We start from the raw sequence: 21,817 nt of genomic DNA on the forward strand, positions 1-21,817 counted from the left end.
ATCTATTAATAAAATATTGAGTTTGCTTCCATTAAGACTAGGAAAGTAAAATACTAAATTCTGGTTCTGAATAAATAAAATAGCGAAGCTACTTTTAAAAATCGCAAGGGCCATAAGGCTGGAGAAATCCACACAGCTCCACCAATTTCAGACGCCAGAACTCAAGTGCTTCCCACTTCTTCGCCAAAAAGAAGGTTGTAGAAGGGAACTGCGCACAAAAATCACGAGACAGGCGTAAAAGAACAAGGCGGGGCCGCTCGCGCAGGCGCCGGAGCCCAGCCAGGAAAAGGGCGGGTCGGGCCGGGCCGGGGCGGGACTTCCTGGGGTCTGCTCTCTTCCCACTGGCTGAGGAGACTTCTGGGCTGCGCGGTCACCTGGCAGGAACTGGAATCTGGGGTTATAAAGGAAAGAAAGGCGGAACCTGCGCCTGCTGTTCTTTACCCTTTTTTTCCACCGTCTTCAATCTTAAACTCAAGCTAGTTGCCCACCGGCCTAGCGTCGCTCTCGCCATGGCCCTCAGCGATGCTGACGTGCAAAAGCAGGTGAGGGTGTTGGGGTTGAGTCTTACGAAGCCGCGCCGTCTGTCCGGGGGTGATGGGCTAGCACCTGGCTCAAGGAGGGCGCGGGCCTTGGGCAGCCTGGATGCCGGAGGAGGGTCCCTTGCCCCAAATCTTCGGGTCCTGCTGGTGTGTCTGCGGGAGGGTGTCTCGTTGACTCGGAATTAGCTCCGTAGCTCATGTGACCTCTCGAATCTTGTGCGCCGCCTCCTTTAACCCCCTGACTCTTTGGCTCCCACATTGTCCCTATTTTCCCTGGGTACTTGCTGTGCTTGGCAGAGCGGAGCGTCGAAAATAAGGATTGAAAATATCCTCTTCACTTGATTTTTATCCTGAGGGAAGGGTTCACAGCATGCAAAAGGAAGGAGTACTTAGAGGAGTCTCTTCTTTATCTTAAAACGAGTCTCATCTATCAAATAAATTGTATGCTTCGTCTTCCACTAGTCTGTACATTTTGGCCAGAAGCAAAACTCTTTCTTACGTTTATGAGCCCTAGCCCCTAACAGTGTTTGGCACAAAGCAGAGTCAAGGTTTATGGGAAAAATTGTTAGGACAGTTGTGAACGGACATCAATTTTGCAAGGGTATAATCAGTCCTAATCAGTCCTATGAAATCAGTTTTTAAAAATGAGCCATACTTTTATATTTGTAGGCACTAGGGATGTTATAATGCGAAAATATCTCAGGAGAATATTGTGGAGTCGAAATTCCTGTGACATAGGAAAAAGTGGTTTTCATTTGTCTTGCCAATAGATATCCTGAGATCACGCAGCCCTTGCATTTAGTAGTCATAGTGCCACTTGATTTTTTAGAGAAGGAAGCTGAAGGCTGCAGTTTAATCTCTGCATACTATAGAGAACTAAGGCTACTTCTTTTTGAATTACCGGGAAAATTCTCCGACTAAAGCACACTCACTAGCTTATGAATCTTCTTAGATGAGCAATACAATGTTTTTTCCTTGGATGTTTCCATTTCCTTGAAAATATCATTGCATTTTATTTTTAATATGCACTAAGAAGAGAGGAGTGTTTCTTAAATGGTTCTTGTGCTAATCACTGGGTAAAAAATAGTAACAAAAAATAGCATCTAGGAAGAAATTTAAGAAATATTGCAATATTCTTACAAAACAGTGGGCTTTTTGAACATTTGTCACCGCTGCTTCTAATGTTTACTGTAGGAAAAATTGATGCAGTGGAAAAGTACAGTGCCCTCCACATAATGTAGTGTTCAGTCATTAGTACTAATTCTCTTCTTTATCTTGTTCCTTCATCCTCCCCTCTTGTTATAATATATTGAAGAATAAGGCTTCCCTAGAAAAAAACCATAAAGATAAAGCAGTTTATTTACTTGTAATCTAGACCAAAACCGTTTTCCTTCTGTAAAATTGAAAGAATGAAGAGTTCTTATCTGTTGTCTGTACCCCTGCATACTACATGGAAGCTCTAGGAAGGCAGTGTGTTTTGTTCCCTGTATTTTCAGCTATGAATAGGCCAATGACCAAACATGGAGTAGGTGCTTAATAAGCCCTAAGTTCTCTGACTTCTTCCCCACTGTAATAAGATACATGTATATATTTGTATTTTTGTCTGGGGAGTATGGTCATTTATTTCATCAGGTTTTCAAAAAACTTAAATTACAGGGTTAGCATGAAGAGAAAAAATATATTTTTAAGCCCAAGTTTTTCTACGGCAGGAGTGTAGTTAAATATCCTTAAGGAGATGACTGTTGGAACTCTAAACAGAATATGATAGTGTTGACTGTAAACAGGCTTCTCTGACCTGGGTTAAAATAATGCAATTTGCTCTAGGTTGTCAAAACTGGTAGCATATAATGCAGGTTTGAATTACAGTTCACTCATAGAGGCCAAATGTGCCTTGTAGTATTTATAAACACCTGTTTTGATTACTGTGTTTAGTTAAACCACTTTTAAAATTCCAGACTGAGTTCAGTCAGGCTTCAAACTGAACTTGTGGAGATATCATTCCTTACCACGAACACACATACACAAATGTACAGGGGGCTAATCTTTTTCACAAGGTCACAGTTATTTTCTGTACATGTAACTCTGGATTAGATGCTCCAAATATTTCAAGACTGGAGATTTTACACCTATTGTGTTATTTATAAAATAGGCTCTGATTATCATAATTAATAAAACAAAATTTACCCTCTTAACCAGTTTTAAGTGTACAGTTCAGTACTGTTTATTATATTTACATTCTTGTGAAACAGATCTTAACTGACTTTGTACACTTACGTGTACCTTATGTGGTATCTTTGTGTTACTTGGAGAAGCTGGACTATGTTTCCAGATTGTTAAACTCTAAAAAGTATTTGGGATACTTTAGAAGGCTTAAAACTCCCAACAGAGTTTCATTCATGCACAAATATTTATTAAGCACCTACTATGGTGGTTGGTCCATGTTCTGGGGTTATAGTGGTATAAAGACAAACTCGAACTACTCATGGAGCTTGCCTTTAAGTGGGAGAATTAATAAAGAAAATGAATTAATAATCTGTAAGTCCTACATTCATTTTTTTTTTTTAAATCAGCTGCCTTTTTTTTTTAATTCTTTTTTTTTTTTTTTTCAGATAGATCTATGAAATGAAACTACCAGTGAGTTTGATTAGCCGTATTGCTTGTATATTCACTTGGGTATATTTTACATCTCCTGCTAGAAACAGTATTTCCTTTGAGAGTATAAATTGAATCAATCACCCCAAGCTCCATTCAAAAGAATTTGGTGGACTTTGTTCTTCAATTGTAGCCAGAGATCTAAAATCCTTTAACAAGTTCCAAACCTTATATTTTAGTTGAGGATAGGGACAAGTAAACAAGCAATTATGAATGTGTTTAGGTAGAGGAAATACAGAGTGCTCTGGGTGCACATAGGGGAGAAGGTCAGGAAAGATTTTCCAAAAGAGGTGGCAGTTAAGCAAGCTAAGGCTTGAGAAATTAACTACGTGAAGAGAGGTAGGATGAGTCTTCCAAGTGGAAGGAACGGTGTGTTTGAAATCTTGGAAATAAAAAAGAATGGTGAACTCAAGGAACTGAAAAACTGAAATATAGTATGGTAAACCCTCACCCCATTATCTGCAGGGGGTGTGTTCTGACACCCCCAGTCGATGCCTGAAACTGCAGATAGTACTGAATCTTACATGTACTATGTTTTTGTCTTTACCTGCCGTGTCCAGCGCGGCCGTAGAAAATAATCCTGAGTGGGAATGGTGGGAGATTGAGAAAAGAAAGAAGACAGCAAACTGGGATCAGGAGGCCCACTATCAACTGATGGTGGAGTAGAGAGTGATTTTATTTATACAAGAGCATACATTTGCTGGCTAAAATAAGAGTATCCCCATCTAACACACACATCCAACTGTAATCATTTGCATTTCCATAGATTATTCCCATTCTTAGGAGGGTTCCTAGAGGTGAGGCAACCCTTGGTTGACCTCACAGATTGCAAGGACTTTGTCAGCTTGCAACCCACTCCACATTTAGCTATGATAAAGCTTACTTTATAAATTAGGCACAGTAAGAGATTAACAACAGTAACTAATACAGTAGAATAATTATAACCGTATGCTTCAATAAAAGTTATGTGAATGTGGTGTCTCTCAAAATGTACAATACTCAACTTGTGACAATATGAGATGATAAAGTGCCTTATTAAGTCAAGAACTTTGTTTTACCTTTTCACTTAAAGGAAGCACTTTATGACTTCTCTTGACATATCTTTTGCCATCACTACTCTTGCACTGGGAGGCCATGTTAAGTAAACGGAGGGTTGTATGAACTCAAACACCACGATACCATGACAGTGATAACCAAGACTGCTACTAAGTGACTAACAGTGAGGATACCCTGGATAAAGGGATAGTTCATGTCCTGGGTTGGGTAGAGCAGAATAACATGAGATTTCATCATGGTGCACATTTAAAACTTAGAAATTATTTACTTTTGGAACTTTCCATATAATAGTTTTGGACCATGGATTAACTGGAACTGGGGAAAATAAAATTGCAGATAAGGAGGGACTACTGTATTACTGGAGCTAAGAGTCTGAAGAGTGGTAAGTGGTGAAGGTTATGTTATATGATGCTGGAAAAATAAGCAGTAACCAGATTATGTACCATCATCTAAAGTCTGCACTTTATCGTAAGAATGGAAAGTATAATACATGCTAAGAGGCATTTTTAAAATGTCTTCCTGGTTGCAGTGTGAAGTTGATTAGAGAGGTAATAAGAGAGGAAGACAAATTTGGAAGCTGTTGGACTAATTCAGCTGAGATGATAGCAAGGACTGGGGTAGTGGCTGAAGATGGAAAGGCGCACAAATTAACTATTAAAAGAGAGAATCGATAGGACTTGGTGATTGGAAGGAAGAGTCAAAGTTGAGTGTTGGTACTAACCTTCAAGATAGATCAAAGTGGGAGATGGGCAGAAGAGTGATTAGCAGTTCATTATTTAACGTGTTGAATTTAGGTTACTGTGAGTATAGGGTATCCAAAAATGCTGTCTGGGAGGCAAAAGAAGAAAAGTATGGCCCCAAAGGAGACTGAGAAGGAGAACAAAAATGTCATGGAAGCAAAGGGAAGGGATTGTCCAAGACAGGAGGGTTGGTCAACATACCATGAAATGTTGAAATTAAGGCCAAGATTTAAGATTTATGAGAGTAATTATAGTGGAGTGGAAGGATAGAAGTTAGATTGAAGTGTGTGGTAAGTAGGAGGTAAGAAAGTTGAAAGAATAAAGATAGTTCATTGATATCTTTTATTTTAGTTGGAGAAGACAGAATTCCTGGCTGAAAGGGGTATGAAGTAGATGAGAATATATATTTAGTCCTTCCTTTCCCATAGACCCCAAGTTTCTTGAGAGTAGGATAATGTCCTGTTTACCTGCATTATTGAATATTACTTCTGGTTCATTTGTCAGAGCAAATTTCAGATTGTAAGTTACTCAAGGACAGAAACTAATATATTCTTGTATACAAGGCCTGGCACATAAAATGCATTCAATAAATGGTTGATTATTGACTGAATCAGGAAAGATATATTTTTTTTCTCTTGTTACATTAAAAAAATGTTTTTATTTTTCCTTATAGATTAAGCATATGATGGCTTTTATTGAACAAGAAGCCAATGAAAAAGCAGAAGAAATAGATGCAAAAGTAAGATTCCATTTTCTAGCTTTAAGAAGTCATCAAAGTTTCATGTTTTGCTTTGCTAAATAGTAATTGGAAAAATTGTTCAGCAATACTTGCATAGTACTAATAAGAATATCTCTTATCTTTAACATTAAGTATAAATTTTCCTTTCTAAACATTCTGATTGGTAGTAAATGTCCTGGAATTTTATGGTAGGAGTAGAAAAGTAATGGATGGGGGATGGAGGGTGGGAAAGAGACACATCTTCCTTAAAGAATAATTCCAATTAATTTATATAGATAATGTCCCCCATCAAGAACTTGGAGCTTAAATCTCCTTAACCACCATCCTCACCAGAGTGTGGGCTGAACCTAATAACCAGCTTCCAAAGAATAGAATATGGAAAAGGATGCTTTTCCCATAAGCAGCCTGAGGCAACCTCTGAAAATGGTTCCCTATTCACTTGACCCAGAAAAATCTCACAAAGTCATGGAAATCAGGAGGTTCAGATTTTTGTGTTCACTTTAAGAACACTTGTGAAACCACCCAGACCATCAAGGGTATACATATCCGAAAAGCCACCAAGCATCGGAAGGGTGTCACTTTACAGAAGCAGTGTGTGCCATTCCATCATTACTGTGGCGAAGTTGGTACGTATGCCCAGGCCCAACAGTGGGGCTGGATGCAGAGTCAGTGGCCCAAAGAGAGTGCTGAATTTTTGCTGCACATGCTTTATGCAGAGGGTGATGCTGAACTTCAGGATTTAGATGCAGACTCTATGGTCATCGAACACACACAGAGCTCATGGGCAGATGAACCCTCCATGAGCGCCCCCGCCACACGGAGATGGGCCTCACTGAACAGAGCAGGGTGTTCCTGAGTCAGAAGAGGAGCTTGCACAGAAGAAAATGATGTCCCAGAAGAAGCTGAGGAAACAAAACTTATGGCCCGGGAGTAAATTCATCAAATAAATGTTAATAAAAGTAAAAAAAAAAAAAAAAAATAGAAAAGGTAAAAGTACTAGCTTTACAGTGGTTAAATAGAACTTAACCAAGTGCTCAAGGTTAACATCACCAGTGATGTGGATAATTCATGAGGTTACCTCTAAATATGCAGGATGAGGACACTTTACCTCTGTGGTATTCTTCCTCAAAACCCATATTACCAGCCTAATTATTTTTTAAAAATCTGACAAACACAAATTAAGGGACATTCTACAGAATATCAGTACTCTTCAGAACTATCTAGGTCATGAAAAACAAGGAAAGCCTGAAGAAACTGTCACAGTTCAGAGGAAATTTGAGGAGACACAACACCTAAATAAAATGTAACCTGGATAACATTTTAAAACAGAAAAAGGTAATAGGTAGCAATAAGGGAAACTGAATAATGTAATGTACGGGTTTTTATTAATTGTAGTATGTCAGTGTTAATTTCTTAGTTTTGACAAATTATGTGTAAGATGATAAGATATTTAAAAATGGGGAAACTGGGTGGAGATACAGTCTAATATTTTTGCAACTTTTCTGTATGTCTAAAATTTTCCCAAATAAAATACTGAAACATATTAAAAGTAAAAAATGAAATAAAAATAGCGGATTAATTTTTTTCATGGAATCCAGCATTCTGATATTAGCATCTATGGCTAATTGCAATAGTTGGTTGGGGGAGGGTACAATATCTTGTTTTTTTATTAATTTGTGTTTTTGCAAAAAATATAGCTTGGAAGTATATAAAGTATAAAATAAAAACTATTGTTACAAAGATGATAGTATTTAGAAATTGTATAGATATTTCTAGTTGCGCATTGTTTATACACAGAATATCACATTGTTCTTTTGGCAGTAACCCAGATTTTCTAAACTCCAAATTCTGTGTTTTTTTCATTAACCCTCTAGTAAGCAAATGGATTCAATTTAGAATACATAATATAATGTTTTTCAGACATAGACTTTTTTACCTGATTATATCCTTTGTAACTTTATTGCAGGGTACTATTATCCTGGATCAAATTTTAAGTAATCTTTGAAGACGAGTCAGGATAAATTTCCTGTTTTAGATAAGGAATAAGATGATTATAAGAAAGTACCTGTGGTCACTAGGTTCTTAAAATAAAACTGTTAAAATCAGGTGTCATGAATTAATTCCCTGGTAGGCAGAAGAAGAGTTCAACATTGAGAAAGGTCGTCTTGTACAAACCCAGAGACTGAAAATTATGGAATACTATGAGAAGAAAGAAAAGCAGATAGAGCAGCAGAAGAAAATGTAAGTAGATCCTGGAATCTTTACAAAGTCAATGGGGAAAGAGGACAAGCAAATATGGGTTCAAGTCTTAAATGGATGAATTACTTATCTGACTTTGGGCAAGTTGCTTAACTTCTCTTTCCTCATTTGTGAAAATAGAAGCCTCACAGAATTATTGAAAGATTAAATTGGAATAACTGGTATGAAATTGCATGGCACTTGGTATGCACTTAATAAATATTTCCTTGTCTTTGAAAATAGGTAGAAACTACTAAATGTATTTCAGTGGAGTTCTCTTTGTGGTATGTACAAAGAGAAGTATTTGTAGTTTTCTATGCTTACTGATACACTATTATTTTATACTGTTTGCAGTCAGATGTCCAATTTGATGAATCAAGCCAGGCTTAAAGTCCTCAGAGCGAGAGATGACCTTATTACAGTGAGTAATTAGCCCCTATTATGAAATTATACAATATTTGTTTATTTGCCTATTATAGAGAATTCACTAGTTAACATTAGCTAATTAAGGAGTTAATAATTTTTAGAGAAAGAACATTTGGTCAGCAAATCATTATGCTAGGTATTATAATATGAAAATAAATAAGGTATATGCTCTGTCTTCAAGGACCCTCTGATTTAACAGCTCATAGATTCTCTTGGATCTTACGGAAAATCATGGGTGGACATACAGTATATGAGTGATAGGCAGTACAGAGACTAGAATGGTTGGCTGGAGTTAATACAGGGGTTGTGAGTGCAGGCCAAAGAGCTTCACCTATTTTTAATAGAAAGCCAGTGAAGTTTTTATTTTATTTTATGGGGACTATCATAAATAAGGTTCATGTATGAGTGTAGGCTAAATTTAATAGAGAAGAGGTTAGACACAAAACTGGGCAGTATTGTCATCCTAGGAAGAGGGCAGAAAGCTACAGAAACATACTGTTTACTTGAGAAAGCTCAGAGGTATTTTATATTCAGGAATTAAAGAATTCCTGCTGCTTCCACTGTTATTCATTGTTTTTGCAGAGGCCTTGAATTCCTTATAAAATGGAGAAATAAGAGTTATGTAAATATTGTAAAGGAAGAAATATTACCATTTTTGGAGATATGATCATATACTCAGAAAATAACATCCAAAAAAAAAAAAAAAACAGTAAGAACTAGTAATTAGTTCAAAAGGTGACTGGCTACAAAGAGAACATGCAGAAATAATTAGTTTTCTATATGCCAACAATAACCAATTAGCAAATAAAGTAAAAAGATCTCTTTATAATAGCTACAAAAATTCTTAAATTTTGAGAATAAATGTAAGTGAATAATAAGACCTCTCTGAAAAAGCCCTAAAGTGTGAATAATTGGAAAGCATACCATTTTCTTAGGTCATTACAGAGACAAACTAATACCGTGAGATGTCAGTTCTTAGATGAACCTGACGTGGTGCCACAGTGTTGACACATTCTACAGGAAGACATTTCATACACGACATTGATTCTTCCTCTTCTGAGTTCATTGTTAAATACTGAATTTCAGACCCGGTTAATGAGGAAAACGATGCTTCCATTAACAAAAATGGGAAGGTAGAAGAAAAAGCTGTATTAAGAAAAATAACCAGCTCAGTTTTGGACATACTTTAAGGGGCCAAGAAATCTCTAGCTGGAAATGTCTATCAGAATGTTGTGAGGGACAGACATTCAGGACACATAGAGGTGACTTATTAATATAATACCCGTAATACTTCAAATTTGAGTGCTTTTAAGTTTTAGGAATGTGGAAAAATAGGAAATCTGTTGCTGATTTACCTTGTGACATCAGAACAGTTCATTCTCTCTAAAATACAAAGGACTAGAGCTTTTGTGGAAAAGTGAATAGCTCAGGACAGCTGTGACTTAGTATCTTCATTTAAATGTTGAATTTCAGTAATCAGTAGGTGATTTCCTTCCAGGGGATTCCGATTTCTTTAGCAACCTGAAATGATTGACCTAATTTATAAGCCGCTCTTAGAATAATATAAGCTTAAGGAATGTAGTTTTTTCATGGAAGAACTTGAGTTTAAGAGTCAATTTTGAGTTTAAATTTCAACTCTGCTATGTTAATTTGAGTAAATGGTTATTTTTGATTCTCAATTTACTCTTTAGTATATTATAATAGTTCAGAGGGCTCTTATAGGATTAAATGAGGGAACACATTTAAATCCTCCAGCTTAACACAAGCATATATTATTTAGGGAATGTGAGCTCTTTTCCCCACCCCATTTCCTCAGGGGGTAGCCCTTCCCATAATAAGCCTGAGGGATTAAAATAGTCTCCCAGCCTTTTGGTGCCAATGCTGAGAAAGCCCCTTGACCAAAAGTTGTTGTTTTCAGTATTTATGCCCAGAGTCAAAAATAACTGACAGCTACTGTGTAGATGCTATTAATTATACAGTTTAAGAGTTTAGAGGCATATAGCTTAAATGTCACAGCAGCATTCCTAAATATTAGTACCAAGGATTATAACACATACTGTTAAATGTTATAAAATTGACCAATTATGCTGCCTTTTTGAAGAGTAATGATATGAGAAAGATCACCTGATATACTATAGAAACACTTTCGATGATACAGTCTATGATGGTGCACTGTCTGATGGCATACCAGTACACCAGATGTAACCAGATGTAAATAATCCAGCACTTTAGTAGATTTGACCTCATTTTTAATTTTTTATTGTGTTTATTTTTCTTTGATCTGGTATTTTTCACCTATTTTTTATATATTCATTATTTTTTCTAACTTTTAAAAAATTAAATTTTTTTGTTGGATATGTTTTTGAAAAATGCTTTAAATCTTTTTAAATATATAAAGAATTACTAGTTTGGCTTCAAGAAGGAAATATTAGGTATCATGAGTAAGAAAACTTGATACTTAAAATTCAGATCAGTCATTTATTTATCAAATATTTAAATGCTTACTAAATGGCAAGCATGATTCTAGGTAGTAGGGATGTAATAAAATCAAGTCCTTGCCTTCGTGGAACTTAATATCCTAGTTGGTTGAGTATGAGTTATGTTTTTAAAAAACAACAAAAATGTGGATTTTTTTTTAAATTATGTATTATTATTTATACCTACAGTACCTGGTCTTCCTAGGTGGTCTCCCATCCAAGTACTAACCAGGCCCGACCCTGCTTAGCTTCCAAAATCAAACATTGGGCTTATTCAGGGTGGTGTGGCCGTAGACCATGGACTGTGGCTCCACCGGGGTGTGAACCTAGGACCTTCTGTGTGTAAAGCAGACATACTAACTGCTACACTATGGAAACACATCCAATTTTTTTTTTTCTATTTTTCTGTATTTTTTACTCTTTCAATACCAGTGCTTTTCAACCTTTCCACCCTCCAGAATATTCACACAATTGTTTTACATTTTGGTAACATCTCATCATTCACAGTGATTTTTAGATTTTTGAGAGAGAAGGTGCAGTTGTATGGAATGGACATGTTTACTTTTATAATTGGAATCAATCTGAGAAATGGAGAGTGGTAGGAGATGAGGCCTGAGAGAGACATTTAGGTTCAATTAAAAGAGCCTTGAATGCCTGCTGAAGAACAAGGAATTTATCCTTTGGGTAATTTTCAAACCTTAATGGGCATAAAATCACCTGGAGGATGTTGTTAAAATGCAGACTCTCTGCTCCATTTCCAGAGATTTTTATGTTGCTGTCAGGAATTGGCATTGAAATATGCGGCCCAGAGCAATCTTGATGTAGGTGGTCTGGGAACACACTGAAATACTGCTGCAGGCTTAGATTTGTTAGAGAAGGAGAAGTGGAAATAGCGGAGAGTGGAAACCAGGAGGTACTGCTTAATTTTCAAGTCTAGAAGTGGAAAGGCCTAAACCACCATAGCAGCAAAAAAAGATGACAAAATGGCAAGAGCCTCATTCCAGAGATACCAAAAAGATAGAGCTCATAGGACTTGGTGACATACAGGTTGTGATGAGTGGATGGAAAGCAAGAGTCAAGAATGACGTTAGGGTTACAGGGTTATGCAACTGGGTAGATGGATGATAGGTTGGAAGTATAGGATGAAGAGCAGGTGAGGGATGACGATAAATCTTGGAGTTTGAATTGCTGTGGGAATGCAAGTGAACAATTTTGAATCGGGCTTAGGAGAGAGGTTGGGAAATAGACAGCACATAGGTCCCAGGTGGAGCAATGGATGTGGATGAGGTTGCTCAAGTTGTGGATATGTAGAATTAGAAGGGGGCCAAGTAAACAAACTGAGGAGCATCAGATGTCACTGCAGGAAAAAAAAAAAAAGATTGCTGAGAAAACATGGTGGAAAGCAGTCATATTGTGGGAAACTAAGGAAAAGCCAAGGGAACAGAAAACCTAAAGAAAAAAGTAGAGTTCTAATGTAATATCTAATGCTTCAAGGAATCAAAGTAGGAAGAGCAGTGATCTTTAGATTTGGCAGTCAGGGTGTCATTTCTGACTTTTGCCAGAGTGGTTTCAGTGAATTGATGAAGGCAGAAAGCCAGACTGTAATGGCTTGAAAAGTGAAAAATGAGTGTGCAATAAGGAACCAAAAGCAGTGTGCATGGCCTATAAAGAAGCTGAGCTGTGTGAACGACCAGTGTTTTGATCTCTAGGAACATGTAAAGTCCAAGTATTCTATAGTATGCAATTTGAAATCAGTATGCAGCTGGAGCCTTAATTTTTCTAATGTATACTGAGTTTTGTGAAAATAAACATTTATATAATTTTAGTTCTAAAGATACTTGTTTCTTAGCCCTTTCTAGTCTAACTTCTTGCCGTCTAGTAATTTACAGTTTAGCAAACCCATGGAGGTGTGATGAAACACTCTGAAGTTATAGAAGAGACAGGGTTACCCGTACATAAAAGCACACATATGCTTTAAATGGATTTTGCTATTTTAAAAGATTTTGTTTCCAGCTTAATCCACAGAGTAAAAAATTATGAAAGGAAGGGAAGTTGTCAAGCAGGTGGATGGAAAAAGATATTGACAAAAGATAGAAGGAAGGTGAAAAATAGAGAACCAGGGAGAAAATGAAAAGGAAGTAGTCAAGCTTTTTTTCTACCAAATTTGGTCTTAGTTGTAGGCTTTTAGTTATTTTTCTCTATCCTTTTTCTTTCTTGTCCAGGTGCTTGCCAGGTTTAAGAGCTTTGGAATCCCTTTGAGGGTTGAAATTCTGTTTCACTACTACCGGCTGTTTGGTGGGCAAATTTTTTAGCCTCTTTGAACCTTCCATTTCCTATAAATGGGAAAAAAACATATACCCGAGGTTTACTTAGAATTACATTAGATGACCCTGGTAAAATGATTAGGGAAATGCCTAAAACAAAATAGGTGTTAGATAAATGATAGCTTTTTATCACTTCCCGAAATCTCACAATTTATATAGGTTTTTTTAATTTTTTTAAGGGAAATAAAAAACATTTAAATTCTGATTCCTTGATCTTGAGATAGAGATTTCTAGTCTTGTGTTTTAAAGAGAGATGAAATAGAAATGTCTGAGTTTTCCAACTAAACAAGACCCAGATAGACATGACCTTACTGTTGACATCATAGTCAGCTTTTGGTTTCCTGCTTTCCAGCACTAGAATCTTAATATTTTCAGACTCCTTAGAGGCCATTAGATTCATGTGGACAGAACATGCCCTTGCAAACTTATAAAATACTGATAGGTGAGCTGACATGCCAACTGCAATAATTTATACATATCTCCTTGGAAAAGCTGCATGGGGAGCTGGATTATAATCGGAAAGTTGTATAAATTTAGAATCAGAGATTGTCACTGGGATGTTAGTGATTTGTAACATTATTGATCATAATTTACCTTTCAAACTAGCATAAAGAATGTTAAAATCATTGTTAATCCACCCTCCCAGAGGTAAACAAGGAGTATGTGCAGATAACTCATTGATGGTACTATGATCTTTATCCAGAAATTATCTAGTTTTTTTAAATTAAAAATGGAATCATCTTGTATAACTGTCTTAATGACTTGCTTTTCAAATTTTTATCATGTAAATCCATGTTAGTTTTGTAGGTTTCTGAATCGATTGATAATCTGGGCTGTTCTACTGGTGTGCAACCTCCCTAGGAGCCATGATGGTGCTTCCTGCTTCCTTGTATCAGTGTACTTAGCACAGCATGTGATTCATCATAGATCTCAGAGACTGTCGAATGAAAACACAGCAATAAAATGTGAAGCAAGGGCATAAGCCAGTACTAGCCTCACAGTGGGTTCGGCGCCAACTACCCAGATGTGTAGATAACTTTTTTCTTTTCCATTCATTGTAGGACCTACTAAATGAAGCAAAACAGAGACTCGGCAACGTGGTAAAAGATACAACCAGGTACCAAGTGCTGCTGGATGGACTGGTCCTCCAGGTACCCTAATAGGCCAGGTCTACTATAGTCTATAGCCACAATTCTTTCAAAGTTAACAAGATAAATTAGAGGCCAGCTCTGTTTGTTCTGTTTTCTTATTTTAGGTTTTTTCCTTTTGTTCTTTTCCTCATCTAATTTCTATTAGATGCATGAGAAAACAGTAATGTTTCTCTGGTTCAGACTTCTAGGCCTCCATGTTTTTATATTGTCTTGTTAATCCTTTGTAACTCAGGAATCAAATTTGCTTACAACTTTCAGTTTTAACTTTTAAAGCTTTAAATTAGCTTCCCTAATATGATTTCACCACTAAAATACTTGCTTTAGATATTAGAGTTTAGACCAAAGGCTATATACATTTTAACTCTTTACTGCTTTGCTATGAATTTTTATTTTAATCATGCTAATTACAGTAATATTTGACTTCAACTTAATTGATATAAGACTCCCATATAAATTTTGTTTCTACCACCAGAGCCTTGGGTATATTTATCTTGTTTGTTTCATGTTCTCACTGTATATGCTTTCTTTTGGGGGAATTTATAGAGGGATATTTTTCAAAACTAGATGGAACTATCATAAAAATATTTTGTTTTGCCTTTGCTTTATTTTATAGTTAGCATTTCCTACTAATTGTATCTGATTGTGTCATACAGGGTTTGTACCAGTTGTTGGAGCCCCGGATGATTGTTCGTTGCCGGAAACAGGATTTCCCTCTGGTAAAGGTAAAAGAGCTTAGAGAAAGAGATCTTTTTTTTTTTAAGATCAAAAAGTTAAGAGATGAAATGTATGTGCTGATAGATGACAGCTCGCTCACCCATGGGAATTAGATGAGTTTTAACACATTGTAGATACTCATTTAAGTGGCTTCAGCCTCTGATTTCTTTTCTTAAAGAGGTCAAATTGCCAGCTGAGCTAGTAACCTCCTCCTTTTCTAATGCCATAATCTTCTGAACGCACACGAACAGAGGTAGCACCTACCGGATTGGAGCTAAGACAGGCAACACTATCTAAATGAGGCAGACTGCTCTCAGACTAGCAAGGCTTAGCTCTAACCTAATACATTCCTATACCTAGAAAAAGAATGTGGGTATCAGAAAAGAGGATGATCAGCAGTGAAACATAGCTGCAGTCCCAGGGGCAAGTATTGAGGTGCTCCTCCATGTCCTATCTAAGAGAGAAGATCCCCTGGTCTGAGGGATGACCTGCTGGTCCCAAGGCAGGTATGTATAGGTTGTAGTAGTAGGTGGATGCTCTGGACTAAAAGAACCTGAGGCAGGTAAACCTTGAGTCATAGAATAGACTTCCCTACCTCTGATTCTGTGCTATCAAGTAACTCTTCAGATTAAAATTTTCCATGTAGCTTCCTTTCAGGCAAGGATGTGTGTGCTTAGTCCCTTAGCAGTCACATTTCTCATAAATTAATACATTTATAATACATAATACATTTCCATTTTTATTATAATTTGTCTCCCCAAATAACTTGGCTTCTAGGAAAGAATTTTCCAGCTGGATTACTTAGGCATTCATTCCCTTTAGTTTCCACAACAAATTAGTAAATCGTGGTTCTTGTTTATAAGCTGTGTCAGTAACATAGATCTATGTTTGTGATGACAGCCTCATTTATGAACCTGTATAACAGCTAGACATACAGAGAATTCACGAGAGCTATAATCCAAGCTGCCAGGTGGCCCTTTCAAGATGATATGATTGTATTGTTAGGTGTGTCAAGCAAGTTTCTTCTGAAACTACTACAGTGTCGGCATCCAGTAGAGAACATGACTAGTTCTTAGAGTGCTGCTAAATTAGATTTGAGGAGCAGGGAAGAGTTGAATATATGCATATAAATCTGCTCAACTAGTAATATTGTCAGAGAAAAATGTAAAAGTTCCTTCAAGAAAATGTCACTTATGTTTGTACTAAAGTGTGCATAATATTGTTCAAAGGTAGGACTTCTCACTAATTATGTTTTATCACACTAATTGCACTATAGTAGTTAAAAACTCACTTGCGTCTGTCTTTTTCCCAGTGAGCTCATTTCTTTTTCAAATTGGTAAAATGTACATAACATAAATTTAACTATTTTAAATGTATAACTTGCTCTAAGTACATGCACATTGTTGTGCAAACCATCACCACCATCCATTTCCAAACATTTTCATATTCCTGTTAAACACTAATTCTCCATTAAACACTATTTCTTCATTCCCGCCATCCATAGCCCCTGGCAACCACTATTCTACTTTTTGCCTCTCTGAATTTCATTACTCTAGGTATCTCATATACGTGAAATCATAAATATTTTTTGTGATTTAGTTCACTTAGCATAATGTCCTCAATCAAGGTTCATCTGTGTTTTAACATATATCAGAATTCCCTTCCTTTTTAAGGCTGAATAACTTTCCATTATATGTACATACCACATTTTGTTTATCCATGCATCTGTGAAGAGGCACTTAGGCTGTGTGAAAAATGCTATGAACATGGTGTACAAATATGTGTTCAAGTATCTGCTTTAACTTATTTGGATGTACCCAGATATAGAATTGTTGGATCATTTAGCAACTCTATGTTTAATTTTTTTTTGGGGGGGGGGGGGAATTGCCACAGTTTTCTACAGCAGCTGTACCATTTTACATTCCCACCATCAATTCATCCGTTCTCTTACTTGAAATAAATAGGAATATCTTTGCTTGTATAGTTGGTTGACTTTTTTTTTTTTTTATACCTGCTTCATAGTTTCCGCTAAATCCTGTCATTATTTTCTGCTTTTCCAGGCTGCCGTACAAAAAGCAATCCCTATGTACAAAATCGCCACCAAAAAAGATGTTGATGTTCAAATTGATCAGGAGGCCTACCTGCCTGAGGAAATGTAAGGAGTATATCTGCTTTTAACATCTGGCTTTCTCTCACTGGTAGAATGGTCTTTATACTGGGCCTTGTTTTCTCCAAGGCACTTGTCACAAGGATAGCATTATGTCTGTATTCCACTTGCAGTGCTCTGTTGCAGTTCTCCCCTTTTGGCCAGGTAGATATACTCTAAACTTCTACCTTCTTATGGTCAGTTCTTTGTGCAGAGGAGCAGCACTAATTCTGTACCCAGAACTCAAAGCTGGGTCCATATCTCTGTATCACATGCTGAGGAATATAATCCCTAAGTAGTTACTATTAAAAACAAGAAAAGGAGTTATATATAACTAACAGTTGAGTTCCTTGGATATAGAATTGCAAACATCAGTGATACTTCTGACGGTAAGAAAATGACAGATTTCTTCAGTGTTCCTAGTAAACTTTTTGCAGTTGGGACTGGCAGCAGGAACTCCTGACAAGGGTAGAGCCAGGGTCATTTCTCTGTTGCACCTGTCTGTCTGCTGCTGCCTATGAATGCTATTGGCTGACACTGCAGAGTCCTTAGGACACAGGAACTGAGTTGAAAGAGCACCAGACTTGAAGCCATAAGACCTATTGCCAGCCATAGGACTGTGAGACTAACTTTCATCATCTGTAAAATGGGGTCTTTGATTTTGCTTTTTTGTTTCATAAAGTGGGAAAGAGATGGAAATGCTTTTTAAACTGAGAAGGTTTGTAAGTAAGTGAAAAATACTTGGAGCATAACTGTTAGATTTAGGTTTGATTCTTCACTCAGCCATGTACTAACTAGCGAGGTAGTCTTAGACTAGTTATTTAATCTCACTTGATTTCCTCTTTTTAAATTGGGATAATAACACCTACCTCACAGAACTCTTGGAAGCCGAGATGAAATAATATCTATATAGCACTTAACACAATGCCTGGTACGTGCTCAGGGCTCAGTATGAATATAGTTGTTCTCTTGTCACATGATTATCTTGGTGATTAAGCTGACAAGATGTAAAACACCTGGTCCATGTTCTGGTAAATAATAGGTTTCAGTCAAGACCGCTGTTCCTGAAACTTTTGGGACCAGATGTTTTGAATTTCAGTGTTTAGAAAAGTCAATAAAGTACATGTACCACATGTTACATAATATCCCCAATAGGGTGTGAAATAGCATCCCTGTAATCAAATATACTAATGTCTCTGAATGGAAATATGAGGGATAAATATATAAGTATAGATTTGTTAGTCACGTACTACGAAATGACTAGATGTCAACGCAGGTTTTGGTGTCACGTGAATGAAATTTTTTGTTTTCAGAGTTTTTTTAATTTCAAGATTGCAGCTAAGGGACTGTGGGCTTTTTCCAGTACAAATTTAAAGTGGAATTTTAAATATTATTACTTTAGTCAATAAATTTATAATTTTATTCAACCTTTTTAAGCCTGTAAAATGGTAAGGATACCAAGACTCCCCATAGAGTTATTGGGAAGACAGAAGTTCTGGAAAGCCCAGGGTTTTATGTGAGTCCCTGACACACAGGAGACGTTCTCCCGTGGGGTCAGGATTTCAGCAAAGAACCAACTATGCGCTTATGAACGATAAAGCTGTTAAGAGAAACTGAAGATAAGTGAAATAAAGAAATGGTGAATAAGAAAATGAATAAGAAAACAACATTGTCATAGTCCATTAAAATTTTCCTAAGAAAATTGGCAAAACTCTATCTAGCATTTGTCTCATAGCCTGTTTATTTCAAGAAATATTTGATAAAATGAAATTATGTAGCAAAAAAATTTCATTCCTGAGGCTCTGCATAATAGGATTTTACCCGTTTTCCTAATGCCTCTAAGTGCTTAGAAACTGTGAGGAAAGAAGTGATATAAGTGAGATATGGCTAGAGGCAGGACTTTGTGAGCAAGAGTTTGACACAAGGTTGCAGTGGAACCTTTTATCTGGTACACAGCTTTGCCTTATCAATACCCTTGGTAATTAGCAGGATTGGGCCTTGAGGAAACATTCATATGAGGACTCTTTTGATTTGCAAACCTGGATCAAATCCCCACCCTTCTTTTGTTGGGGAGGGGTGGTTGTTAGAATTAAATTAGGTGTTATAACAGAAAATCAAATTGGCAGAACAATCACTTGGTAAATGTCAGTTACTACCATACCTTAAATCCTAGGAAGCTTTTTGAATTAATTTCAAGCTTATGGCTTATGTTTATTGGTCCCTTGTAGTACTTAGACACTCCACATACCAAAACAGCTTTCCTCCAGGGAATAAAGTAATTGCACCATATGTGTCTGTCTTTTTAAATCTATAAAAATTGTTATTTCCTCTGTTCTTTGTAGAGCTGGTGGTGTTGAGATCTATAATGGAGATCGTAAAATAAAGGTTTCCAATACCCTGGAAAGCCGGCTGGATCTCATAGCCCAGCAGGTGAGTGTGGGAACACTTCTTGTTAGTTGGTCTGCTACTTTGAAGTGATAAAGAGAACTCACAAGTATTTGGGATTTGTTGCTCTTCTTCCACATTTTTTGACATTTTTCTTAAAAGGAATGGGGGTTAGGTATTTAGTGCATTTACTGAAGCAATACCATATACATGAGAGAGGATTTGGTGTCAGAACATGGGTTTTGTTTAGGATTTTAATGTATACATTTAGTACATGTGTTGCTGCGTGAAGTTCTTTTTCCATCAAGAATCATGGGAACTAGTGTACTTATTTAAAGTATTTTAAATAGGGCTGCTGGCTTTTCAAATGTTTCCACATTTACACAGATAAACTCTAGGAACCAAGGCAGGAAGATTCACTTGTTTAAAAGTACTGGACATCTTCCAGTAGTGGTAGTTCACTGCCGCTACTTCGTCTTGAGCACTTTGTCGTTGAGTATTACCTCATAATTTAACCATGGAGCTCTGGTGCCCTATAGTAGCTACTAGCTACAAATGGATATTTAAGTAAAGTAAAATTAAAAATTCAGTTCCTTAGTCTCAAGCCACAGTTCAAATGCACAGTAACCACATGTGGCTAGTGGCTACTCTGTTAAACAGTGCAGCCTTAGAAATTTTGAGATTAAACCCTAACAATTTTTCAGTTGTCATAATGAGTACCTCAGCACAAACTTGCATTATAAGTTTTCTGCTTGGTACATAGTAGGCATTTAATAAATATTTGTTGAAAAAAGATTGTAGGTGATCAGAATATTATGATGAGGTAATATAAATATAGTTAATGGATTCTTCTCCCTACATCACTATATAACAAGCCTTAGATAGTAATGGCTTTAGTTTTTTAGTTTTTTTTTTCTCTTTGTCTCCTTTAAGCAGTTGGTCTTAACCACAAATTTGTGATTGGTTAAGTTTCCTACCTAGGATTCCATTATTGTGTTTCAGATAAGTAAAGGATAGATTTGATGCACTTAGCTTTGTGAATTCTTTCCTAGCCATAGAGGGGTTAATGACTTGCCACCTATGGTTCAGATGTGCAGTTCTTTCCAAGTTTTCCAGTTGACAATGCTTATTTATTAAAGATCTTATTTCTTCACAGATGATGCCAGAAGTACGGGGAGCCTTGTTTGGTGCAAACGCAAACAGGAAGTTTTTGGACTAAGCCTGTGGGAGGTGGAGTTCACGTACTGCTATGATGTGGACGTTTCTGATATTTGAAGAAACAAGATTATCTATGTAGCTTCCTTTTTGCTCTTCTAATATTCTGTATTTATCAGTGGATACCCTTCTGTAGCTAATGCACTTAATATAATTGTTAACAATGGGAGAAAGTCACTTAAAATCAAGAAACCTATGTTTAGCTTAAGGAACACAGTTTTCCATTGGTTCTGCAGCATGATAAGGAAATCAGGTGGCAGTTGCATGGACTTCACCTGGTCTTCTGTTCTCCCTCTGGTTCTAGTTATCTGTTCTAGAGGGTCATGTGTATGGTATTCTCTGCCATTATGTCTCTGCTCTTTAGGCTTAAAATGCATGTGGGGCATGCATTCCTTCTAGCTATAGTAGCTTCACTGTTTCCTGTTTGGGCCTAGAAGTGTTCCTTATCTGTAAATGTGGTTTAAAATTTAAGCCATGATGCTCTATTTATTAAAACAAAAAGTTTACGTGAATTCCATTACAATTTATTACACAAGGCACTATAAGCTTGTGGTTTGAGAGGATAAATGCTTACTAAAGTATCTAGAAGAAATGTCATTTTCCAAATCCCTGTAGCATTTTCTGGTTGACACCCTCCCTGTGTCCTCTGGCACTTCCTGCTCATTTTTACCAGACCCTCACCCAGAAGTGTTCTTCCAACCAGCTATGGTCTTCCACACATGCCGCACACACAAATGTTACCTGTCCTCTAGAAGTTTTGACAGCTTTATTGAGGAAATAGTTTTATTAGCTTTGGCAGAGTCAGGAAAAAAACTAGGGTTTTTGTTTTTGTTTTTGTTTTGATGGGGAAGGAGGGGTTACTTCATGTTAGGCCTAAACCCTTTTACAAATGTCCTTTTCTTCCTCCCACTCCTCATTCTTTTTTCCTCAGATAACTTCTAAGAGCTGCCCAAGGTCTTGCAGGTAATAAGTGGAAGATCTGGTATTTGAACTCTGGTCCTTCTCTAGAGCCAAT

General features: G+C 36.8%; 1 protein-coding gene and 1 pseudogene across 1 annotated transcript; one reads left to right on the top strand and one right to left on the bottom strand.

Annotated features, from left to right (window-relative positions):
* The first annotated feature begins 374 nt into the window (after positions 1–374).
* ATP6V1E1 (ATPase H+ transporting V1 subunit E1) lies at positions 375–21,314 on the top strand. Its single transcript, XM_016125743.2, has 9 exons — positions 375–542; positions 5,661–5,726; positions 7,858–7,967; positions 8,319–8,385; positions 14,253–14,342; positions 14,996–15,064; positions 17,117–17,211; positions 19,545–19,632; positions 20,744–21,314. The coding sequence occupies exons 1-9, from the start codon at positions 510–512 to the stop codon at positions 20,804–20,806; spliced, it is 681 nt and encodes a 226-aa protein (XP_015981229.1). The 5' UTR covers positions 375–509; the 3' UTR covers positions 20,807–21,314.
* On the bottom strand, positions 11,048–11,163 carry LOC118613953 (annotated as a pseudogene).
* Positions 21,315–21,817: the final 503 nt, after the last annotated feature.

This window comes from Rousettus aegyptiacus, unplaced genomic scaffold (assembly GCF_014176215.1).
Source record: "Rousettus aegyptiacus isolate mRouAeg1 unplaced genomic scaffold, mRouAeg1.p scaffold_m13_p_2, whole genome shotgun sequence".
Taxonomy (NCBI): Eukaryota; Metazoa; Chordata; class Mammalia; order Chiroptera; family Pteropodidae; genus Rousettus; species Rousettus aegyptiacus.